Source organism: Macrobrachium nipponense, chromosome 40, assembly GCF_015104395.2.
Source record: "Macrobrachium nipponense isolate FS-2020 chromosome 40, ASM1510439v2, whole genome shotgun sequence".
Lineage (NCBI taxonomy): Eukaryota > Metazoa > Arthropoda > Malacostraca > Decapoda > Palaemonidae > Macrobrachium > Macrobrachium nipponense.
This window is the reverse complement of record NC_061101.1, coordinates 15,146,103-15,173,608: the sequence shown is the minus strand read 5'-3', so window position 1 is coordinate 15,173,608 and position 27,506 is coordinate 15,146,103. Positions and strand designations below refer to the sequence as shown.

Sequence of the window (27,506 nt, the reverse complement as noted above, 5' to 3'; positions counted from 1 at the left end):
TGGGACACAAGGCGGCGATGCCCACTATATGTCCCGGTATGGGTGGACGATGTCCGCCTCGTGTCCTGGGATGGGTGGGACAGGACCGCTGCGGTACCTGGGATGGGCGGGTCCCGGGACGGGCGGGCGAATACCCCGATCTTGTCCTTTGACGGGCATGCTGGGCCCGCCGTAGGTTTCAGGACGGGTGCGTCCGGGACACGTGTCTCTGGATGGGCTGGCTGTGATCGCAGTGGGTACTGGGACACGTGGCGGGCGATGTCTGCTACGTGTCCCAGGATGGCCGGTTGATGTCTGCCTCATGTCCTGGGACGGGCGGGACAGGCCCGTCGCGGGTCCCGTGACAGGTGGGTGATGTCTACCACATGTCCCGGGATGGGCGGCTCGGGCCCGCTGCAGGTCCCGGGACGGTCTGGCGATGCTCGCCATGTGTCCCAGGACGGACAGGCCAGGTCTGCCATGGGTCACATGACGGTCATACGATGCTTGCAATGGGTCCCGGGATGGGAGGGCAAGGCCCACCACGTGTCCCATGTTTTTTGTTTACGAAGTGTAGTTTTACTATATGAACTGTAAGAATTAAATCAATTTTCTTTCTTTATCTCAGGAGTATACGTATTCGTTTTCCAAACGTTATGTAAGTGTGAAAGATATGTAATCAAATGATGTACAGAAAATAATATATGGTCAAAAAATCAGTGGATAATGTAAAATTTGGAAATTAAAATATGATAGAAAATGAAAACTTCAAAAACACGCACATGCACAGACACACACGCACGTGTATTATACAAAAATGTTATACATGTATAACGCAACAATGTCAGTGGACTGCCTGACGTATTATAATCAGCTGGTAAAACATCTGGATATACGAAAATCCTGCACAAACTCAGAAATAGTGCATTATTGCATAACGCGAATATGGTTACACACACACACACACACACACAGAGAGAGAGAGAGAGAGAGAGAGAGAATGTGCTCATCATTATTGATATTGTATGAATCCACAGGTTATTCGTTTTTATTTATCTTGCGCAGCGCCATCGTTGGCAATAGTCTCGTACAATACGTGTATGTGATGTGTTGACGTCACGCTGGCACGGATTAACCGAGACAGTGCAGTTCCTGTTGGTAAATGGCAATCAGTCTGTACGTGATCGTGTGAATAAGGAAGTCACCAAGACACGGCAGGTATTTATGCTACAAGCGTTTCAGGCTCATTTCTATTTTTCTTTGTAGTAATGCTGTCATTCACTCGTCCTTGACAGTTTAATAGCAAGTGCATAAACGTAGATTTTCAATGTTACAGGCAGTTACACGTGCGAACCGAACCTTGTATTGTAACCGATTCTTGTAACAAAAACGCAAGTGTGGACGGTTCCTCGAACCCGAACCCCGAACCCGCGAGGTTCGAGGCTCCGTTCGCCCTCCGTCCCGCCAATTGTCGGTTTTTGGGCCCCGCATCAAAGGGAGGTCTCTTTGAACGTTACGCCATGTGTGGACGGGAACTGTATTACACGCGTAACAACAGAGGTTGCTGAACTTGTTAACACCGACTATGAACAAGGCCGTCCATAGTAGAGTCTCTTGTTTTGGTCAGTCAGTACGTATATGTCTACCATGGCTGATTGGAGTGAGGAAGAGGTCCTTCAATTTATTAGTTATTACGAAGAACAGACTTTACTGTGGCCAGAAGCTTCTTGGAATCTCATGTCAGCGAGTAATTCCCGACCACTGTATTCTACCCTTCTAGTATATAGCCTTGATTGCCACCATCTTCTTTTATTTCGCTTCATCTTCGTTAAATAATGTATATAAATATACGGCAGCTGCTACTTGCATGGTGGCCATCGTCGGAAAACCAACCCGGACAGAGACAGACTGATGATCGCAGTGGATTGAAATGAAGTTACGTGCTTCACGTGGTTACGGTTCGTCCTCAACATTTTGACACCTTATGCGTAACTCAGTTACACATACAAGGTTCGGCTCTCACGTGTGTACCCACCTTAAGGAAAGGCTTGCTTTGCTTAGGGCCATTTATTTAGTGCTCTTAATAAGAAGTTTAAGTAGGCCTGCTTTACATAGGGCCATTTATTTAGTGCTGTAAGAAGTTTACGTAGGCTTGCTTTGCTTATGGCCATTTATTTAGTGCTGTAAGAAGTTTTCACCTACGTAAATTAACTAAAGACACTAATATAACTAATCCTTTTCACAAACTGGAGACAATCTTAAGTAAGGTATTATGGATATTAAAGGTTCGGTTGTGTAATTTAACACGCTTATCCAGTTAAAGCCAGCACTCACTTTTATATACAACCAGGCACTTAATTGGTTTTTTAAGATATATATTTAATTACATATATATTATATATATATAATATAATTCTATGTATATATATATAATATTATAAATATATATTAGTCTAAAAATTATATAGATTAGATAGATAGAATAGATAGATAAATAGATAGATAGATAGATAGATAGATAGCCTATGTGTGTGCGTGTGTATTTATTTACCATTTAAAATGTCCTAAATGTTGTTATTGATATTATTCAGAGCAGCAGCAATAGTAGTTATGTTAGTTTATGTTCACACACACACACTATATATATTATATATATATATATATATATATGAATATGAATAATTATTACATCACCGTGATTCATATAAATCATTGAGCTACAAATGTCCTTTAATATCTAATTCTCTCTACCTCGGAATTGATATATTTTCATATATGTACCGAAGGGGAATTTTAGTTGATAATAATTTCGTCCCCTCATGAGATCGAACCACCGTCCAACGGACAGGAACGAAATCATGACCGACATTGGACATTATCGGTCCTGATTTCGCTCCTGTCCGTTGTACGGTGGTTCGATCCCATGAGGGGACGAAATTATCATCAACTAAAAATTCCCCTTCGGTACATATATGACAATATATCAGTTCCGAGGTAGAGCGAATAAAAATATTAAAGGACATTTGTAGCTCGAATGATATATATATATATATATGATATATATATATAGATATATATATATATATATATATTATGTATTCTTTTATTTATGCTATCACATCTTAACTGATTTTACAAATGATCCTGTGACATAGCTAGAGTGCAATCATTTCTATTTGCAAAAAGTATATTCAAGATTATATTTCATCACTATTCTGATGCATTAAAGCAACTTCTATTATGCATTTTCTCTACTTTCTAGATATTGTTTTAGTCCAAGTCACCTTCCCGAACATCAGTTTTATATCATGCAAGCAAACACAAAAAGTTTTTTTAAAAAGGTAGTCAACTGCCGACGATCCGAATGAACCTTCTCTTTCAAGTAGGAAACGTCAAACCACTGATGACACACAGAGCACTGTAGACTATGAAAAAGACATATTGTAAGATTCTGCTGAATCTGCTAGTGAAGTTGATTCAGTTGATAGTGACAGGGGAAGCATATAGGTATTACAGCATCAGTGACACCAGGAACATCATGTATTCCAAAAGCCTCTGAACAAAAACATTCAGTTCTAGGACCTGACGACATAAGCAAAGGAAGAACAGAGTCCAACTCAACCATCGCAGGTAATTTTCCCTTCAACAAGGGTTGGGAAGAAGCATCGTGCCTTTAGGTTAGCATGGTATGATTCACACAAATGGCTTGAATATTCTGTTAGTCAAGATGCTGCTAATTGCTTCTACTGCAGGATGTTCCCTCCCCCTAATAAACCTCCATCTGAAATTTCATTTACAACTTCTGGAAACCGTTAATGGAAAAAAAGCAAATGAAAAAGAGGCTGGGTTTGCTCAACATCATATGGGAGCTTTCTGTGCATGGAAAGAGTTTAAACAACGCATAGAATCTGGAAGTACAGTTGTTAAATGCACCAGCCCAAAAATTCAAAATGAAATTTTTGCTCTACTGGCCCAAATGATTCGGGAGGAAATGATTGATGAGTCCAGGGATACCAGTGAGAAAGAGCAATTATCAGTAGTTGTTCACTATGTGTACAAGAGCAATATACACGAAGAATTCTTGGACTTTGTTTGGCTTTACAACCTTAATGCTAAATTACTTAAAGATAGTTTGTGTAAAGTTCTGAGTTTGTGTTCAATTGATCCCAGAAACTGTGTAGGGCAAATCATGATGGTGCTTCTTGTCATGTATGCAAGACGTTATGTAACGAGCGCGGGAAAACTTAGCTCCGCAGACACGTTCAGTTCAGAGCTATTGCACTGTGTTGCATAATGCGTAAATATTATAAGTATAACCAATTATTATTGTGTTAGTATCGAGTCCGACACACACAGGCTTCGATCTTATAAATTCTACCTCATGTATGCAGGATATGATTCCTTATTGTGTATAGAGCTTTGATGCTTATATGTTTGTTATGATTCTATTATATACGCTTATTGTATTTTGTATATTCTACTACCCGCATTCTTCAATGTAGTTTAAGCCAATAAACACAAGCAAGAAGGTATTGCTTTATTATCGCCCTTCATCCCGGAACCTCGGCGACGAGAAATGAAATATCCAATACTAAAACACTATCTTTCCTTCTACCTACAGGTAAGAGTGAAGAATTGTCGTATGGGTCATACAACTAAAGCAGACCCAAAATAATGACGACAAAACGCTTATGTAATGAGTGGAGTGAATCGAGGAGTTCAGCAGCTGGTGCGTGAAGAGTTAGCACCACAAGCAGTTTACATTCACTGTTGTAATCACAGACTGAATATTATTATTGTTGACAGTGTCAGATCAGTTCGACTGGCTGACTCTTTCTTTAGTTTGCTAGAAGAGATTTATACATTTATGTCCTCACACACCACATGAAATTTATCTTGGAAAGCAAAAGGAATTGTTTCCTAATAAGCAAATTAGATCTCTGAAAAGGCTCAGTGATACAAGATGGTCTTGTCAGTATCTATCATGTCAGGTTCTGCTTGATACCTTTCTTGCTGTCATAAGTACCCTTGAAGAGATTTCTTCATCCCAGTGCCACGCAAGCAAGCGTGCACATGTTGCCAAAAGTTTATTAATGATTAATTTTGCATATATATTATGCTTAGTTATGTTCACCCACATTTTACACAAAACGAAGCTTGTGTCAGATATGCTTCAGTCACCGTCTTTAGATCTGTCAGCAGCTGCCCAAATGATTGATGCTATCCAGCAGGAATTAAAGAATGAGCACTCAGAAAAAGCTTGGCATAGCATTTGGGAGAAGGCAGTTGCGATGCCCCAGATGTCAAAAATTGCCATTTATTCCCCTTGAATAAAATTTCCTAGTTTTCTTATGAGTACTTGTTTTGAATAAAATTTCCCAGTTTCTATGGAAATACGTTATATGATTATGTGCTCCACTGAAGTAGTTTTATTATATTAACTATAGCAATGAGTTGGTTTAAATTAGTACATTGATATTCAAAGTAATAAACCACTTTTTTTTGCATATTTTGTCCATTTTTATATAATTAGATGACGTATAATTACAGTGTTGTCAAACTTCTTCCTGTGGAGACTATGTATATATTATTTTCTTATTGTAAGGGCACATGCCAGTAATTTATGCTTGCCTTCTGGACGAAATCCCTTTTTTTTTGTATGTTGGGTTACGATTAAAGCACTTGATGTTTGTTTTTAAGTTGATGTTTGTTACGTAACCCTGTAATTTTGTATATGTGACAACTGTGTTATGCAATATACTGCTCCCGAGTTTTCTTCTAGGGTGGAAAGGTGAAGCTCTCGGAGTCTAGCATGACTCCACGAAGGCAAGTAAAAGAAGATATTCTAGTAAGATCCAGCCACATCGCCTCGTGAATCGTCGTCGCCATTGCAGTAACTTCTTCATTAGGATAGTCTGAGATCCTGTTTGCCATTTAAGTTTTATTTCTATCGAAGTAACGTAACGTTTTGTTAATTTTTGCAGTAATGTGTTAGTTTTCTTGATTCTTAACGTAATTGGAATAATTGTTCTGTTCTTTAAATATTAATTATATGTATTAAACCTTTAAATGCGTCTTTGTGAACCCGTGTGGCATCACCCAAAAAGAATTGGTGCAGGAAATACAGTTGATTGTTTCTTAACTGCACTTTTGTTGAATAAAATGCAAGGTTTCTTGACTTTAAGTAAGTTACTAAACTCCTCAGCACTGTAACTTGGTCTCATTCAAAGCTAGTGCAGGAGGGCTTAAGGTTGAATGAAATCTTACCGAATGTGGCCCTAAAACCAGACACACAATATTGAGGTTTCACCTGCCAAGCAAAGAATACATAAATTACCGAGGCATTTAAAGGATGCTGCTGTCTTGGAAACAACTGTATATAGAGAAGTGTGTAAGCATGTGGAACAGGAGGGATATAAAAACCACACTCTATTATCCAGTAATGGACAGGCTACTAACTGAAATTGAGTCAGGATTTGATGATGTCAACAAATTCCTTTTCCATTCAATATCAACTCTTGATCCTTCTTCCCCTAAATTTTTACAGCAGGACCAGTTGGAGACAATGGCAGGTAAGTATAATGTTGGTCTTGAATTCTTAGATGTTGAGCTGCGACAAGCAAAACGATTAGTAAAACGTAAATAAGCTGATGGGGTTAAAATTGCCAACAATGTGGATTTGACAGCTTTCTTTTTGTTCCTTTTAAAGATACATTTCATGGTTTGTGGCTTCACTGCAGTGGACAGTTGTCCCGAACACTCATAAGAGATAATGACAAGGTTAATCATTCAGTTAATGATTGTCTCCATTTTCTTTATCAAATATTGTCACCTAATTGTTTTTAGATTCTATGAAATTTAGTTAGCAAAGCTGAACAATATTACCATGAGAGAATGACTTGCTAATCCATAGTTGATGAAATTTCCAAAGACATATTTACAAAGATCTTTGTCACTACGAGGATCCCGCCCAGTAAACAAATAAAAGCAGTTTTCTATCATTGTAATCAATATAGAAAACGGTTAAGGAGAAAATTTACGAGTAACTTTACCAACTATAGAGCTGTTATGTACCCATTAATTATCTGTAACTAATTAGAGAAAAAAAATGACAGGCCAGTTTTACCTCTAAAAAGCTCAAATTTTATACTTTATTTTGTAATTTAAATGTTATTAAAGAAGTCTGCGAACCTTGCGGCATACAGCAACCTATTTAAATTAGGAACATTAAGGAGCACGAACTTTCAATTGTAATAGGACCAAGATCTGGGCTGGCGCATAGACTAGTATACGACGTATTTAAGTCGGATTGGTGACAAAAACTACAGTACACCATTCTTTTTATTATCTCGGTAACTGCTGTGGTAAAAGTCTTAGTCATTGCTTACCCTCTCCAGAGGTGGAAGAAACAAAGAAATCCTTATTGTTCAATTCAGCCCCATTGAGAATTTCGTTATATATATTTGAAATCCCACCTCCTGTCTTATGTATATATAGTTGACCCGAATGTCATCAACTTTGTGATGTTTGAAAAGGGCAGCGTTCATGTGTGAAAGGGAACTAATTGTGGAATCAAAGATAACAATTTATTATGATGATAAATACGTTCAAGAAGCCCAGTTACTAGGGAGAATTAGCTTGAAAAAAGAAATATACATTAATTGCTTATTTATCACCTGTATTGCAATTCTATTAAAGTGTCGAAGGAAACAATTCAAATAGATGAGAATCATTTCAAACTTTTATTCATTAACTGGAAATGTCTTTAAAATTCATCAAACACTCCGGACATCTTGTTTCACACGATAGCAATAGTAATTGTAATGTGCAGGTTTCACCTTTATAACGGCTCCCCTGCTTGTTTTATTCCTCCTATTGTGCGTGTTAATTTAAGTTTCTGTTCTCTGTAATAACATAAATCATCAATTCCTTCCCATTTGCAATTTCTTCTTTCAATAGCTCACGTTTTACTGCACAGCTCGGCTATATGTTGCTTTACCTTTCTTGTTTGGTATTATATCTTGACAGGCAGACCTCTAACACACAGTACCTCGTAATCACGATGGGAATGTTCCGCGCCACCATAGGGGACGTAGACGCAGCCGTGACTTGGGTGCACCTGTGCGAGAATGTAATAGGGCATTATTATTATTATCATTATTAACAGAAAGCAGCTGAAGAAGTGTTTTATAGGCCTTCGTACTATACTGTTGTATTACAGTAACAGACACACACACACACACACACACACACACACACACACACACACACACACACACACACACATATATATATATATATATATATATCTATATATATATAAAGTATATATATATAAATATTAAACTGTGGATTCCATCTCTGCATGAAGGCGGGTTTTCATTGCGTTTTATTTGATTCTTTTTACTTTTTAAGAAAGAAGAGGAGAGGAAAGACAGCCAAAAAATATTTCAGGTTTAGAGAGAGAGAGATTTCGGATTATCCTTCGCTGAGAAGAACAAGAAGAAGAACAAGAAGAAGAAAAAACTCTCAATCACGATGACGTCATCCCTACCTTCCCCACTGAGGCGATGCCATCAATGAGTACCCTTCCGATGTAAAGAACCTCACCCCCGTCAATGCCCCCATTGAGTGCCCCCGGGGGCACTTTTCCGCCGCTCGAGGGTTCCCAGGTCAGGTTGACAGAGCCCGGATTACTCAGGACCTGTGGAATTTGAGGAAAGTTGGTCCAGATTTGGTAATGTTCCTGTGACGTGTCTAAAAAAATATGTTCTACCAAGACTTTTCTGATTATTATTTTTGTGGTTGCCAAATGAAATAAGGTTTAAATAACTGAATGTTTAACTGAACAATTAAAGTCAAATTGTCTAATTCTTTCTTTTTTTTTGTCAGAAAGATTTTTGAGAATCAGCTTTGAAAATACAATTTTGTCGTCAGCCTGATTTAGAAAATAGGAACGCGTGGAGAGATAATATTAAAAATACAGTAAACTTAAATAAAACTAGAGAATGTCAAATTATGTTGAAAATATATGAAAAACTAAATATGTACAATAACACTGAATGCTACTTAATTAAAATCGATATTACAGTAATGAATAAAAAAAATGTAACTACATAGAGAACATCAGACAAAATATAATTTGAAATGTGTCATATTCATTTTAAAGATTAAAATGTGATTAGAAATAACATATATGTAATTCTTTTAAAAGTTTACCTCAAAGAGAAATTTACCCTTAAAATGTACGAAATAAGAACCTAGAGAGAGAGAGAGAGAGAGAGAGAGAGAGAGAGAGAGAGAGAGAGAGAGAGAGAGGAGAGAGGAGATAGAGAGAGAGAAAAGACCCTAAAAGTCCACGAAAAGGAACCTAAATCTAGAGAGAGAGAGAGAGAGAGAGAGAGAGAGAGAGAGAGAAATCCACCCTAAAATATACGTTAAAGGAATCTAAATAGAGAGAGAGAGAGAGAGAGAGAGAGAGAGAGAGAGAGAGAGAGAGAGAGACGAAGATGGAATTTTTGGTGATATAAAATTCTTGCAATATCCCTCGCAATGAAGAAGAAGAAAAGGAAGAAAAACAAAAAGAAAAAGAATAAGAAGCAGAAGAAGAAGAAGTAGAAGAAGAGAACTTACAAAATACTCTGACTTGGGCACGGCTTCCCCTCCGTAGGGCACGTAACAGACGCCGTGATCGGGCACGACCATGCCGATGACGTAGCTGTCTTCGTGGCGTGCCAACCCGACGTACACTTCCCCGTCGGGGCCTTCGCCCCCCGAGATGGGTCGCTGGGGGAAGTAGCCCCCCTTGCAGGGCACCCACCTGGCGGGGCGTTTGTACTGAATGGCTGACGAGGGAGAGAGGTGTTTTGAGATCCCAAACTGCAATTAACTATGGTGAATATTCACCGCTATTATCATCATGCAAATTTCGTTATCAATTAGTAATAATATAATAATAATATAATAATAAATAATAATAATAATAATAATAATAATAATAATAATAATCAATTGGAGAAACAAATCCACAGAAATAATAATAAATAATAATAATAAATAATAAATAATAATAATACATAATAATAATAATAAGGAGAACACAAATCCACAGATAATAATAATAATAATATATAATAATAAGAATAATAATAATAATAAATTAATATGGAGAAGAAGAAACAAATCCACAATAATAATAATAAATAATAATAATAATAATAATAATAATATAATAATAATATAATATAATGGAAAAACAAATCCACAGATACTAATAATAATAATAATAATAATAATTAATAATAATAAAATAACTAATCAATTGGAGAAACAAATCCACAGTATAATATATATATTACACACCTCGAATAGATAATAATAATCAATAATAATAATAATAAATGGAGAAACAAATCCACAGAATATAATAATAAAATAATAATAATAATAATAATATAATAATAATAAATAAATATAATAATAATAATAATAATAATAATAATATTGGAGAAACAAATCCACAGAATAATAATAATAAAAATAAATAATAATAATAATATAAATAAAATAATAATAATAATCAGAAAGCGCCTAAAATTGTATGTTAGAATGTCAAAATGGAAATAGGGATTACGAGTGTGGTCGGTACATGGATGGGTGGTCACCCGAGAGTATCATACAACACCCATGAGGTCAAGGTGTGTGGCCAGCAACCCCACCCCAAAAACTCTAACTTTGGTTATGCTGCATTACGACCCAAGCGGTGAATTAAGTACCTGGTTGTTGCATGAATATACATACTACTACATACATTATGGAGCTGCTTATCTCACATGCTATACTGCCCAATGCCATATCTGAGGGTAATTTTCCAGTATATATCTGCCAATCTTGGCACTTAGCGCCTAATATTATGGGCAGAACCGAAACTGCGGGAGTTCGCGAATTCTAAGCTGTTCCATTATCATTATTATTATTGTTATTCAAAGGATGACACCTATCCATATGGGATAAGCACACCACATGGGCCACTGACTTGAAATTCAGGCTCCCAAAGAATATTAAGGAGTTCATTCGAAAGAGGTAACAAAAGGTATTGGGAGATACAGAAAAAGACCATCTATTAAAAAAATGGATAAACTAACCAATAAGTAAATAAATAAAAATGTAAGTATATTATCAAAACACAAACATAATTGTATTGGGGTAGCAATGACACAATAAAATGGTTTGTACGATCTGAAGGCTGACAGCAAGAGTCATGACCCAGACTCCAGCAAATCCTTTAGATAAAGATAAGCTCTGATCACCTCCCAAGGGCGCCCATAGGTGGACGAGATAAGCCGCAGATCCTCCGGCGTACCTGACGAAGGTGTATGTGCGAGATAAGAGAGGTTAATTTACATCTCGAGGGTTAGTGGTGGGTTTGGGGACGGGGTCCGTGTTTAGAACGACAGTTAATCTCCTTCAGGTGTTCCAACGGATATTCATAACTTTGATAAGGTCACAGGTGTGACGAATCACCCGATGGATACACCACTAGATTTGACGTGTAAAAAGGCGCGGCTGATAAGTTAATCACTTAGTGCACTCTCTCTCTCTACATTCAAATTTTTTTCTCTCTCTTTCTCTACATACAAATTCTCTCTCTCTACATTCGAACTTTCTCTCGCTCCATTAAAACTTTCTCTCTGTCTCTCCATTAAAACTTTTTTAACGCTCTCTCTACATACAAAATCTCTTTCTCTCTCTCTTTCGCCATCCAAACTTTTCTATCTCTCTCTACTTTCAATCTTTCTCTCTCTCTCTCTCTATACATTCACAAATTTTTTTCTCTCTCTCTACATACAAAATCTCCCTCTCTCTCTCTCCCGCCATCCAAACTTTCTCTTTCTCCCGCTATTTTCACGTGAGTATGAATAATTCTCCTGACTGTTACACTTAACAAAGAGAGCACCGTTAATTGATAACAACAACAACAATAATAATAATAATAATAATAATAATAATAATAATAATAATAATAATAATAATAATAATAATAATAATATTCATTTATGAACGCCGGTAACATGAACGACTGATAAGCTCGGATATTTGGCTGTTCTTTCTCGGCTCCACTATTTTCTCGTCAGCGAACCTCATACACAGGGTGTCCATAAAGTCCCAGTACCATTACAGGCAATTAATACTCGTAATGGTACTGGGACTTTATGGACACCCTGTATTATAAAGGAAATGGTCCAGTATGCCCGCGAAGGTTATCTCTGATTCCTCCGGCTGGCTGGCGCCAGTTATTGTGTGGGTTATCAGCACAGGTGTTTCCTATCAGTCATTCAGTAAAACGCTGTTATCTTGAAAAACCATAAGTATTGTCTTTTAGTATTATCATATTATTATCTTTTTTGTTGGTTTGATAGGTGCGGTTTTAGTCGCTTTTTCCTTTGTTCTAACATTTGGTGGTGAGTCAGTCGTGTTTTTGTTGTAATAATAATAATAATAATAATAATAATAATAATAATAATAATAATAAAATAATAATAATAATAAATCTGTGATGCAAGAATTAGAAATGATAACGCCGAAAATAATAATAATATAATAATAATAATAATAATAATAATAATAATAATAATAATAATAATAATAATAACTCTGTGATGCAAGAATTAGAAATGACAGCGCCGATAATAATAATAATAATAATAATAATAATAATAATAATAATAATAATAATAATAATAATAATAATAATAATGTGAAATGAGTCCCTATTTCAGGGCAGTGTTATTAAAAGCAATCACTTACACAAGGATAACTTGTTGAAGAAATTTAGCATGCACGGAAAATGACATCCACACGTGGTAAAACTATATATGAAATAATAATAGAAAAATAAACCTAGTATAAATTATATATATATATATATATATATATATATATATAATATATATATATATATTGTAATGGACCGCACATGGTCCTGCAAGATCTTAAAGAAAAAAAAAAATGAAATGGGACTGGAATGACCGACAGCAGTTGGGACAAACAAAGGAGGAAAGAGCGGAACAAAACCACAAAGAATGACCTTAATCCTATTTATTATGTACAGTATCTTACAATATATACAATTGAGTCCGGGCTTAGCAAAAATTACCAATTAAATAAACATTAACATAATGAAATCAATAAACAAGCCTAAAAGCCCACACAAAATACAATCATAATCAACATAATGATGTAAAAAGCATCTCAAAATACAGTTACAGAGCCATATAGTGCTCAACACCATTACAGAACCAAACACTGCTCAACACCATTACAGAGCCATACACTGCTCAACACCATTACAGAGCCATACACTGCCCAACACCATTATAGAGCCATACACTGTTCAGCACCATTACAGAGACACACACTGCTCAACACCATTACAGAGACATACACTGCTCAAACACCATTACATTAAAGAAAAGATATATATAATAAACAAGCAGCGTAAATAAATGAACATACAGACACGGAGCATAAAATAAAATAAGCATAAACAATACATCAGCAACACAAATAAAAGTATACAAGATACTCTGGGAAGCACAGACAATACAATTTCCGCAGAGATAACGTAACAGTCTCAGCTGTCCAAGGCCAGTACAGTATTACTATTATTGGCCTTGCCGCTGTCAAAAAGGATGAACTGAATCAGAAGAACTCCTTGAAGACATCGTTAGATCAGCCATCAACTGTTAACTGGAACTCAGCCACCAACACAGATGAATCGCGGGAGAAACGTTGAAACAACAACACGGGAAAAGTCCACAGACAACTAGGGTTAAGCCATCACCCATTATTCCAGCTGTTAAGGCCAACAGGTAACCAATACCCGCTACTGAAGTAAGTGCTCCATGCTGCTAAAGCTGCCAGAACCTGGCTCGCTGCTGTGCTAACCCGAACTGGTTCAAATAAAAAGAGCGGGGGCAAAAGTCACCTCGCTACAACAAAAGCAAAACCACAGGAGGGCAGGATAACAAATAACATGTCACACAAGGCTGTTACATACTCAAGAAACAAACATCAAATTACCTTACAATATAATATAAATATATATATATATATATATATATATATATATATATATATATATATATATATATATATATATATAAATATAACAGCATATTTTAATGATCTCCCTCTCAGCTCGCGAGTTTTTTTTATCTCTTTTTAACCCACTAAAGATTTTCTTTCACCCAGCAAAAGTGTTTTTTATTTATTTATTTTTTTTTTTACTAACGAAGGAGTTTATTTTGCACAGCAAGAAAGATGAAAAAAATATTTGTTTTTATTTTACCCTGCGAATTTTTTTTTCCTATTTTTTTTTACCACAAATTTTTTTCCCCACGAAAGGCACCGAGACCATTTTTCCTTTTTTCGTATAGAAATAAATATACTATATTAGAGAGAGCACGTGGCTTTGATCTAAAGGGCTCAATAAGTCTAAGAATACGGGAGCACCTTTACTGGAAGCCTCTGTTTAAAAGACAGAAAGAAATAACCTAAACAACCCTGAAGTAAGGTGTTATTTCCACCGACTAGCGCAAGGTTGAGTTAGGCCTAGCCGCAGAGGAGGGAAATAACTCTGTTTTCTCTTCTTCCTCTCAGGTGCGAAAGACAGAATCATCCTTACGTCTGTCATCCAGGTTGTTGATGTCCTCGGCCTCCGAATCCGATGACGACATGGCGGAAGACGAGGAAGACGACCCGTCGTCATCATCTGCCGGGAGACACACAAATAGTCAGTGAATGTTGTCAGGACTTGCAACATAAATGGACTTTCTTTTCAAGGCTCCCCCTGCAGGTGGGGTCACTTTCTGGTTGCTTTCTCCCTTCCAGAATCCTTTAATCCAGTGGCGCCTCATCCGACATTTCGAGGATCGTTCGCTCTGAGTATTCTGAGGTTAAGAACGAATCCTTTCTAGAGCTAGAACGGCCAATTCTTATCCCATTTCAAAGGCAGCTATTCTGCATAGCCGAAGGAGCTTTGCAGAAGAATTTAGACAACCTTTTTCTCATGTTGGTTTCATGGCCATAAGCAGCGTGCAAGAAGAGTTCGTAGTCAGTAAAAGCGGATATTTTTTCCCCCCCTCTTTTGTACAGAACGGTTCTAGAAAAACAACGGGAGATGAGGCATCCCAGGATTAAAGGAGTGGGGAAGCGTATCGACAGAAATGTGGAAATATACAACTCAGAAATGTATACAGAGGAAAGTAACAGCAAACCAGTCATGAGCAGCAAGGGGGCACAAGAGCATACCGGGGAAAATCCACTCCCCTGAGGCACCCCATCCCGTCGAAAATCCATACCAAGTGACGTGCAGCAGCGACTCGGGGTCGGTGTAGGACATGAAGGCGTGCTTTTCACCTCTCCTTCCAACCTATAAAGGGGGAGGAAACTGGGTGAGGTGGTGGTAACTGGCGTAAGGATGTGGGGGGGGTGGGGGGGGGGGGGGGGGGAGCTGAGACTCTTAGGGGGCGTTACTTTAAGCTGGTCAGCGTGCCATTGAACTATGGAACTGAAAGACTGAGATGAAATTGCATAAAAAAGGAGGAGCTATCGAGACTGGTTCCTGCCTCGGATCTTGAGGTAGGCCTATGTCGTGAAGGTATGAGAGGGAGACTTCTAAAAATTGAATCTGAACATCGATATGATCAAAAGTTCCTCTTTTGTATCTTGCCAGCAAAACCATATATGAGCGAGCTGTTTTCCCCGGAGATTCATTGTCACAATAAGTTGTATATAAGAATTTAAAAGCAGCTAATCTAAATGTACATATATTTAAATTCTAAATTTTGGATTTTGTATCTCCTTATTCGAGAGGAAATAGTTTTTTTTTGCGAAATTGAACATGTAAGTTAAATCAAAAGCTAATTTGAGATTGTCCCTGTAAAAATAAAAGTGGGATTTGACCTTTTTCCAGTTTGACGACAGGTAAAAAAAAAAAAAAAAAAAAAAAAATGAAAATAAAACTGCCATTTACGTCATTCCTGTCTCTTCTGATAATTCCTCTGCAACGTACAAACATATTGTGAACATGGCTTTTATTTGTATTTCTCTTTTAAAATCTAGTTACGTACGAAGTAAACATTTAGTAGCACGAGTGGAAAACTTTGCAAACCCATAATTTCATCAAGGCAAAATATATACGGTCGATTCAGTGCTTGTGATGGAAACTCCTCTAGCAGCCATGACTATTCCAAGAAATAAATAGCTAAGGCTTCTGATCAGCAAGACTGCGCAAAATCTTCATGCAAAGGCCTTTAGATCTATTTAAGATGAATTTTCAGTGTGCCGTTGCACGGGCAAATGCCGACTACTCTACTACTACTGCTACTACTACTACTACTAATACTACAGACGTATATTGTTTGAACGAATTTGGAATGAGCCTCGTGTGATTTAGCCTAGATAAACTCGTGATTCATCCCATACCTTCACTACAGAGGAGTACATTGGCTCCAGTAAGAAGAGGCCAGATCTCCTACTGAAATAAAGAAGAAGAAGAAGAACAGGACCGACGATGCCAACCTTCACCACGCCGCGCTGGATCTTGATCCAGAAGCTCCTGAACTCGTCGTCGGTCACAATCCCTGGAGTCTCCACCCGGCAGACGTCGTCATGCTTGTGGCGCCGAATGCCGGAGTAATTGCCGTCCTCCCAGCAGCCGATGAAGATCTCATACATGTCTTGAGGCTCCTCCTCGTCGTCGGTAGAGAGGCAGATGGCTACGTCGTGGGGCGCTTTCACCTGGAAGCGAATTGTCGTCGTCTTGATGCGCCGGAAGGTGTAACGGCGCGTCTGGCCGCAGTCTTCGGAAGCGTGTACTGGGCAAGAGATGGATTGGGGGTCTCATTCAGCTAAATCAGCGGTATTGTAGGGCAAACGACCGAATGGCCACCATTTCACTCGATATGACCACTTTTTTTTTCACTCGATATTTAATTGGTGAAACAACAATACAATCATACCTTTAAACATACCATTCAAAAAGAGTGAAACTTTATCTTCAACTCCCTATCAAGAGCATCTATACAATGTTTTAAGCGGACCACAATAATGAAAATGTTAAAAGTTCGTGTATAATGTATAAACACTTTGTAGAAGCTTCCGTACATTATTATTATTATTATTATTATTATTATTATTATTATTATTATTATTATTATTATTATCAAAGTAGTTTAACCAGACCACTGAGGTGACTTCCAGCTCACATAGGACTGGAAGGAGGTTGTTATAAGCATTAAAAAATAAAAATGGGTGTGGGGGTGGGGGGTGTGGAAGAGAGCGAAGCTTGTCCAGTACCAACATTGAAAAAAGAGCTTTTCGGGCAAACCACCAAACGGCCATCACTTCACTCGAAATTACCTCTTTTTTTTCACCTGATATTTAATTGGTGAAACAACAATACAAGTACATCTTTAAGCATACCATTCAAAATATAAAGTTTCACTCTCTTGAATGGTTTGCTTAAAGATGTAACTGTATCGTCATTTCACCAATTAAATGTCGAGTGAAATAAGTGGTCATTTCGGGTGAAGTAATGGCCATTTGGTGGTTTGCCCTGGACAAGCTTCGCCCTCTTCCATCCACCCACCCATCGCCCTCCCTTTTTAATGCTTATAACAACCTTCTTCCAGTCCTATGTGAGTTGGAAGTCAGGTCAGGTCTGGTTAAACTACTGTAACAACAACAACATTGATAATAATAATAATAATATAATAATAATAATAATAATAATAATAATAATAATAATAATAATAATAATGTTCAAGGACTGAAGGGATAAAGCTACCAGATGGGAGCAACATTAAACACATAGATGAGACGGGATACAAATACCTGGGAATAATGGAAGGAGGGGATATAAAACATCAAGAGATGAAGGACACGATCAGGAAAGAATATATGCAGAGACTCAAGGCGATACTCAAGTCAAAACTCAATGCCGGAAATATGATAAAAGCTATAAACATATGGGCAGTGCCAGTAATCAGATACAGCGCAGGAATAGTGGAATGGACGAAGGCAGAACTCTGCAACATAGACCAGAAAACTAGGAAACATATGACAATACACAAAGCACTACACCCAAGAGCAAATACGGACAGACTATACATAACACGAAAGGAAGGAGGGAGAGGACTACTAAGTATAGAGGACTGCGTCAACATCGAGAACAGAGCACTGGGGCAATATCTGAAAACCAGTGAAGACGAGTGGCTACAGAGTGCATGGGAAGAAGGACTGATAAAAGTAGACGAAGACCCACAAATATACAGAGACAGGAGAATAACAAACAGAACAGAGGAATGGCACAACAAACCAATGCACGGACAATACATGAGGCAGACTAAAGAACTGGACAGCGATGACACATGGCAATGGTTACAGAGGGGAGAGCTCAAGAAGGAAACTGAAGGAATGATAACAGCGGCACAAGATCAGGCCCTAAGAACCAGATATAACCAAAGAACGATAGATGGAAATAACATCTCTCCCATATGTAGGAAGTGCAATACGAAAAATGAGACCATAAACCACATAGCAAGCGAATGTCTGGCACTTGCACAGAACCAGTACAAAAAGAGGCATGATTCAGTAGCAAAAGCCCTCCACTGGAGCCTGTGCAAGAAACATCAGCTACCTTGCAGTAATAAGTGGTACGAGCACCAACCTGAAGGAGTGATAGAAAACGATCAGGCAAAGATCCTCTGGGACTATGGTATCAGAACAGATAGGGTGATATGGGCAAACAGACCAGACATGACGCTGATTGACAAAATCAAGAAGAAAGTATCACTCATTGATGTCGCAATACCATGGGACACCAGAGTTGAAGAGAAAGAAAGGGAAAAAATGGATAAGTATCAAGACCTGAAAATAGAAATAAGAAAAGGATATGGGATATGCCAGTGGAAATTGTACCATAATCATAGGAGCACTAGGCACGATCCCAAGATCCCTCAAAAGGAATCTGGAAAAACTAGAGGCTGAAGTAGCTCCAGGACTCATGCAAAAGAGTTGTGATCCTAGAACGGAGCACATAGTAAGAAGAGTGATGGACTCCTAAAGGAGGCAGATGCAACCCGGAATCCCACACAATAAATGCCACCCAGTCGAATTAGAGGACTGTGATAAAAGCAAAAAAAAAAAAAAAAACAAAAAAAAAAAAAAAAAAAAAAATAAAATAAAAAAATAAATAAAAATAAAAAATAATGTTCAAAAGCTTTTACATAGTGTTTATAAATTATACATGAACTTTTAACATTTTTATTTTGGTGGACCCCTTGAAACTTGTATAAATTCTTGGTAGAGAGTTTTTCCCAATAAATAATGATAATAATAAAAATAACCTCCAGATTTACCATCCACCCAGATTAAGACAATTGCTGGCAAGAATCTGTTGATGCTTTGGACTACTTTTCTCTTTAATAAAGACATTGAAACAGCTCTGCAGGACATTAGATTTCTTTTCCCAGTACCAACATAAACCCGCATAAGTCTGAATGGTAACTCAAGTTGACAAGTGACCAATCTTGAGTTGCCTGTTAAGAACCCGAGGAAACTCAAAGATAGAACGTCTCCCGAACCCATAGGAGACCAACAGAGTGGAAAAGAACATTGCAGCTTCTTCGTCTAAAAGTAATTCAGAAAAAGATTGATAATTTTTTCTGTCTATTTCTATGTCTCGGGGAAACCCTTTATAAATTGACATGAGAGTACTTTAATACACTCACACCTCACTGCAGTATGACAGTGAGCTGTGACTTCTAGGCAGGTAAACGAGAAATTAATATAATGATACACACAAATAGAAGAGAGCATTAACCCTACCTCATAATAATACTTTTCAAGTCATCGAAGTATGCAAATTATGATAAATAATGATTTTTTATTTTTTATTTTCGTTTATTCATTATTAGGAAATCAGAGGCAGGTGTAATTACGTTAAATGACGATACACCGCACGTGGTGCACTGTAGGCGTTACTTGTGGTTCATCGCAGCGTTCCTTCAGTCTCTAGCTGCAACCCCCCTTTTATTCCTTTTACTATATCTCCATTCATATTCCTTTCTTTCATCTTGCTATCCAACCTCTCCTAACAACTGTGAGGTTCTCCTCCTGTTACACCTTTCAGACCTTTTCACTGTCAATTTCCATTTCAGCACTGAATGGCCTCATAGATCCCAGAGTTTGGCCTTTGGCCCAAATCCTACATTCTGGTCGATTCTCACTGAACCCATGACAGTTCCTGTTCACCTTTCAAGGAACACAGGCTCACGGAGGGAATTCCCAAGCCTGGCAGTTGAGGGAAAGAGGCATTGCCTTAAGTCGTCAGTGGGACGGTGGGTAGTCCTCATGTTGATGGTTCGTAATGATCAGTGATCATAATAAACCCTAATATGATTATTAATCTTATGACTAATAATGATAATAAATTTTAATATGAATATTAACATTATGATAATTACAAAAACCGCCAGGTGATTAATTATTATTCTTATGATTAATAGTCATAATAAACCTTAATATGATTATTAACCTTATGATAATTACAAAAACCTCCATGTGATTAATTATTAATCTAATGACTAATAATCGTAATAAACCTTAATGTGATTACCATCCTTATGATAATCATAAAAACTGCCAAATGATTATTAATCTTATGATTAATAATCGTAGTAAACCTTAATGTGATTATTAAGCTTATGATCAATAATCATATTAACCTTAATATGATTATTAATCTTATGATCAATAATTGCAATAAACAGTAATTGATTAATAATCTAACGAATCATATTTGTAAAGAACCTTGATATGATTATTAATTTTATGATTAATAACCATAATAGATCGTATATGCTTATCAATCTTATGATCAATAATCATAATAAACTCTTTAATATGATCAATAATCATAACAAACCTTAATATGATTATCAATCTTACGTTTTAATAATCGTAATAAGTAATATGAATATTAATCATAACCACATTAGGCCATATCTTCGCTCTGAGAACATCACTAACAAAAGCAGTGAAAACATGGAATTTGTAATGAATGGACCCGTTGCAACCAAATTTTCGAAGAACCATTTGCTGTCTTATAGATATGGATTTAAACGAAACGAATTGACTCCGTGAAAACCAGTTGTAAAATCATCATTTATTTTTAAGTAATCGACTTGAATAATTAAATCTGGTTATTTACATCTTGGGCTAGCCATTGAAGAGTTCCAGAGCAATAATTTCATCTTGTGAATGAAGCCTAACTCTCTCTCTCTCTCTCTCTTTATCATTGTAAAACAATCAACCTGTCAGATTATGCTTATTCAGTGTTTATTTATGCATGGCTCACGTAAGCACGTATGTATTTAACTGATAAACTTCTATGTCAACGAATTACACCTACTATGGCATCAGGATATATGCCTTGATGTCATTTAATACGTAACAGAAGCTCTCTCTCTCTCTCTCGTATCTTTTCGAAAGACGTGTACTGATAGGTACTAAGTTGAACGTTCAAAGTTCATCATTGTGAATCGTCCGACGTCCGGTAGGAGCTGGCATCGGCGCGCTATCAATGCTTACCCGAGGCAAGGTAACTCAATCCGTTTTCTGTAAGCATATAGATAATTTCAAGTAATTTCGCCCAATTTGGCATTGCGTGTGAAGGGCAGGAAAACCGTCGAAGAACTCGGGTGACTTATCATTGCTACGAGATAAAGAGAAAGAGAGATGAGAGGAGGAGAGGAGAGAGAGAGAGAGAGAGAGAGAGAGAGAGAGAGAGAGAGAGAGAGAGAGAGAGAGAGAGAGTTTGTCTTTTCCGTAAGTTTCATGTTCTTGGCAGACTTTGACATTTTGTTTTATCACAGGCTGCCTGAGGCAAGATGACTTCCTCTTTCTTCCTAAGTGCTCTTCATTGATGTAGAGGAAAGTGATATAAAGATATTTTCCCTTAAAAATCCAATTCATTACTAGAACAGTTTTGTTCTTTTCGCTCGAGTGAAAACATCAATGATAATTTTATTTCTCATTAGTGTTATTAGGTAATGAGTTTTCTGAATTTCTTAATGAACCTCAGTTTTACGTTCTTTGCTTGCTGAAAAAAAACTATTTTTTTTATTCAGTTTCCAGCATTATTTCATCAGAAAATGTAAATTTACTTTTAAAGTGATGAACCACCTCTTAGAAAATTAACCGCTACTGGGGCTATTGCACTCATATCAGCACTGGAAAGAGACATGACAAAATAAGTTTTGTTTTCAGAGATGAGCATTTATATACACTCAAGACTCAGTGCTGAAGTGTTAACAGGAAACTTATCTGCCTTTCTTGCCTGTAAACTGTCAAACTGCGGAACGCTCTCCGTAACAGTTCAGTTCCTTAGAATAAAAAAAAAAAAAACTATTTTCCTCCGTAATTCTACTTAGAATAGTCTCTCATCATTGCCTTAGTTTTGATCTGTATTCTTGAAGTTGGCTCACATTATTGCTTGAAGTCACAGGTAAAAAAAGTAAACAAAAAATGGCACACGAAAAGTAATCGCAATATTTCCTAAATAGTGACCCCCAAGGGCCAAGGATTTTAACCCGGTATGTAGCCAGCTTTGCGGCGAGTTTAGTACAAGCCCTTTGTGGGTGACTGTAAAAAAGCATAAACAAAAGACTGTAAATTAAAGTAACTTTTTTCTTTGACTTTATTTTCCTAGCCAAAATTGTGACACTTTCGTGTGACTTTTTTCCTAGCCGAAAATGTGACACTTTTTCCTGTGACCTTTTTCCTTAGCCGAAATTGTGGCTTTTTTTCCTAGCCGAAATGATAAAATGTTTTCCTGTAACTTTTTCTCTGAGCGGAAAGTGTGTTTTATTTTTTTTTTTATCCTAGCCGAAATTGTGACACTTTTTCCTGCGACTTCTTTCTTAGCCGAAATTGTGGCTTTTTTCCTAGCCGAGATTGTGACATTATTTCCTGCGACTTTTCCCTAGCCGAGATTGTTCCTTTTCTTCCTGTGACTTTTTTCCTTAGCCAAAATTGTGCCATTTTCGCCGTTATTTTTTTCCTAGCCGAAATTGTGACATTTTTCCCGTGACTTTTTCCTAGCCGTAATTGTGACACTTTCCTGTGACTTTTTCCCTTAGCCGAAATTGTTGGTTTTTTCCTAGCCAAATTATAAAATTTTTTCATGTAACTTTTTCTCTTAGCGGAAAGTGTGGCTTTTTTTCTTTTTTTTGTCCTAGCCGAAATTGTGACACTTTTTCCTGCGACTTCTTTCTTAGCCGAGATTGTGACATTATTTCCTGTGACTTTTTCCTAGCCGAGATTGTTCCTTTTCTTCCTGTGACTTTTTTCCTTAGCCAAAATTGTGCCATTTTTCCCGTTATTTTTTCCCTAGACGAAATTGTGACATTTTTCCCGTGACTTTATTACCGGCCACCAAGTTTCATGAAGAAACAGTTCGACTTGAAACTGGTTCACATTAATACTTGAGTTTTTGTTTATAATCTTAATTTAATGTCTTTCACGTCATCCTCCTTTGAACTGGCTTGAATTATGGTGGCTCTCTCCGGAATCCACTCACGTAATAAAAGATTGGTTCCATATATTCATGACGACAGCCACAAAAAATATTACTCGAGACAAGCTCATGACGGTTCTTCTCTAGACTTCCTCCGAGATCTCCTTGATTCTGGAATCTGAGAATTTTCAAAACTTCTGTCAACTCCCTCTCTTGAAGCTGTTGCAAATACTGGGAGAGTGAAGGGAAGGCCAAGCTCTCTCGGCAAACCATTCAAATTTGACTGGCATGACATTTATATCCACACTTCAACAATCTCATACGTTCCAGCCCTTGGTCTTCAAAGACCGTTCACTTCTTTGAGTTATACGAGTTCGTACATTCTGGAAAGAAACCCGAATTATTAGAAATAAATAACTTTTCAAAAGGAAAAATGTGGCAGATAAAGCTTCTTACGTTCAGTGCCATCGAACGAGTGGGCGTGAGCAAGAGTGAGACCATTATTATCAATAACCAGTAGAACTCAAAGAGGTAAACGGTCTTTGGAAACCAAGGGCAAGCATGTATGAGACTGTTGAACCAACTTTCCTCAATGGAAGTGAAGCGTGGATATATATATATATATATATATATATATATATATATATATATATAATATATATATATATATATATATATACACCGGGTGTTACGGAATTAGAGCCCCCACCCCCCTCCACAGGACAAATGGAAAGTTATAAAGTTATCTGCTATAGCCTATCACCATGTACATTATCTTAAGTTTCTATTAAGCTATTTTTCATTTTACATTTCTTGTATTTTCAGACTGAGTGATGGAGTTGGATACAGCCATGGCTAATGACTCGGAGGAAACCAGATGGATTGACTGAATCCAGGCTGTAACCTTCAGAGAGGGTGGGAATGCTGGCGCATCCTTCATTTCACGTTCCTGGATAGCTAATTACATTAAAAGAGATGAATTCTTTGTTAAAAAAAACTGGAACAAAAATCCATATGACTGTCATTGTGAAAAGAGTGAGAATCTTGGAAGGCCTGAAGTCCTTTCTCAAGAGTCAAAAGACATCATAGCTGAGGCAGTGGGTAGACCAAGAAAGTCTTTATGTAAATTGGTGCTTGAACTAGAAACAAAAAGGGGAAAGAAGAGAAGTTATAGTGCTGTATATCATATCAAGCCATTTCATGATATCAGTAAGCCCAACATCACTCAGCAACAGAGAGAAGACCGTGCATGGTTTTGTGGTTCATTTCTTAAAGATTGGGATGAAGCTGACATTCTCCACGTTGCTGCATCAGATGAATTCTTCATTTACACAGTCAGGAAGCCAAACCAAATCATAAAAATGACATCATTTGGGCTGCATAGTTGGATGATATCAGCGATGACATGCACTATCGCCAAGTTGTGAAATTTCCTGAATGTTTGGGAATTTTTCTCTGTTTCACAGCCAAACGATTAATGCGGATCATCAAAGAAAAAGGACAGTCATGGAATGACAAATACTTCAGATAAACTGTGCTTACTGGTGGAGTATTTCCTTTCCTCAAAGATCCTGAAAATGTGTCATCTACTGAAGAAGTCACATTTTTGCATGATAAGGCACCATGTATCGAGGCTCTTCAGACACAGGAGCTGCTTCGAAACAGTTGTATCAATTTCTTCTTGTCAAGTGAAATTCCAAGTAGCTCCCCTGATTAAAATGTGTGAAAACATTGGTAGTATCTTAAAATATCGTGTTGAAGTGCGTCACAGAAATCATACCCCTCAAGAATACAGGCTGTGGTACAGGCAGATGGAGAAACTTAAATAAATACCTGTTCTGAATTACTTTTGTTATTGTCCATATCAATTTTAGTTTAAGGTGTAGAGGGGGGAGGGTCTCTAATTTCGAAACACCCTGTATATATATATTGATAGTAAAAGTAAGCTTTCTAGTTCTAGATTTCATATAGAAAATGTCACACTACTTAAAACTGGTAAATGCGCCAGGACACACCCTGTCTTTCTCTCCTGAAAGCTAAAACGATTAGGCAAATTTCTTCTCATAGATTCCTCCTCTTTCCGGGAAATGAAATAAAACCGTAGCTACAGCGACCACGAAATTTGCACCTGGGTCTGCCCCAAAACTATTTCTGCAAACGTACTCTACTCGAGTTATTTAGCAAACATACACAGAGAAGATGACGGTGCTACAAGCTGTCTGTCAAAGTGGTAGAGAAAGCCCATGATTTGAAACCGCCCCGAAAATCATTTTCCTGTGATATAAACTGAGGATGAACTGAGGATAATGCAAAGACGTGAACGCCACCCATGGCCATCCTGAATAATTAACAAATGAAAAATAGGGTGTTCGTTTTCCCCGTCTAATCCACGGTTGCTGATTTGAGGAATGTCGTCTACTAGTATGGCTTTCTGGTGACATCTGGCAACCCTCCATGGCTTTTCCGACCACAGGCCTTGGCACTGAGGAATAAAATTCTTCACTTAGCCTTTTTATGTTTTGTTTTGAAAATAAAATTATAAAAAATATCCTGCTTATTTATAGAAATGAATTTTATTTAAATTCCTTTATTTTTCTTCGCCAAAAATACTTTATGTTAAGCTAGTGACGTGTAGTTTTTTTACGTCACGGAAAATAATTCTACATCGGAAAATACGCATTTTAACCATTAAATCATAATTAACGTAAAAAATCAGAAGAAATGCTTATGGTAAAACTGCTAAAAGCCAATGTTGTGAAGAAAAAAACGGCATCGCTGTTTGCTAGCTCTAATCTCAGAAGTAGTCCAGTGATGGCAACAGACAAGTCACAGGACGATTCGTCATTAGTCACCATCATACCCTTTTAATGTCGCTTCACTCTGTATGTGATGTAATCGAATGTCAAAGCATTCGTCTGGTGAATACGTGAACGACGCCGAATTTGCGAAAACAAGGAGACAGCTTCGACTCACCAGACATGACTGACGGACGAAGGAGATGACAGCAAACCTATCGCCTGGCTAGACCGACGGTGTAGCGGAGAATGAGGCCAAGAGGTGTGTGAGCGAGAAAGAGCGAGCAAGAGCGAGACGGAGCCCGTGCCAAACCCCCAGCTAATCTCTGACTGAACTTCGACCTGTCGGCTGTAGACCAAAACAAACAGCTGCTCCGCTTCGTTCTCTACAATGCATTCCAGCTGCGGAACTGTCGATCAAATAAACTGACGACTTCCCCAGCGAATAGAATATTGAATTTTGGCCAAAGGCCAAGCACTGGGACTTAGGAGGGCATTAAGCGCTGAAAAGGGAATTGAGTAGAGAGGTTTGAAAGGTGTAACAGGAGGAAAACCTCGCGGTTGCGCTATGAAACAATTGTTAGAAGAGGGTGGATAGCAAGATGGAAGAAAGAGAATATGAACGGAGGTACAGTTACAGGAATGAAAGGGGTTGCAGCTAGGGGCCGAAGGGACGCTGCAAAGAACACATCCCATGTTTAAATGCAGTGATGCAAACACCTGACGCTACAATAAAAACAATCGGACAAACCGCCAAAACAGTTAAAACATGCATTTCAAAGTTGGGGCACAAACTAGGCCTCAGTGTTCTCTAACTTGCGAGAATGTTTGCTGCTTCTTTTGAGAGAAATTGCGAGGAAAGGGAAAGTGAATTACTATTCTTCTACCTTCTCAAGTGCAAGTGATGCAAAGTCTCCCTTTGGCCACAAAGAATCTATTATGATGGTATAGCAGAAAACGCAACGAACGGAACAGTATATACTTTGAAGGCAAGCGTCTCAAACTTTTATTTCCGAGTAATTCATCAAATCTGCAACAGGTAACTGGGCTGAGGACAAAAGTTCTTTATAATTTTTCTCTATAGGGCGCGATACAAGCATTTCCAGTTTCACAGAGTTCTTGATCAAATAATCTGTTTTTCAACTCAT

At 37.5% G+C, this 27,506-nt stretch overlaps 1 protein-coding gene and 1 long non-coding RNA gene across 2 annotated transcripts; one reads left to right on the top strand and one right to left on the bottom strand.

Annotated features, from left to right (window-relative positions):
* Positions 1-3,128: 3,128 nt before the first annotated feature.
* Positions 3,129-8,683, top strand: LOC135211943 (uncharacterized). Its single transcript, XR_010313778.1, has 2 exons — positions 3,129-4,600; positions 8,395-8,683. It is a non-coding gene; the product is annotated as an uncharacterized LOC135211943 (long non-coding RNA).
* Positions 7,708-26,694, bottom strand: LOC135211942 (uncharacterized). The gene is made up of 7 exons (XM_064245189.1): positions 26,537-26,694; positions 16,564-16,859; positions 15,292-15,412; positions 14,666-14,752; positions 9,613-9,824; positions 8,534-8,683; positions 7,708-8,098 (listed from the first exon to the last, which is right to left on the bottom strand). The coding sequence occupies exons 1-7, from the start codon at positions 26,541-26,543 to the stop codon at positions 7,994-7,996; spliced, it is 978 nt and encodes a 325-aa protein (XP_064101259.1). The 5' UTR covers positions 26,544-26,694; the 3' UTR covers positions 7,708-7,993.
* Positions 26,695-27,506: the final 812 nt, after the last annotated feature.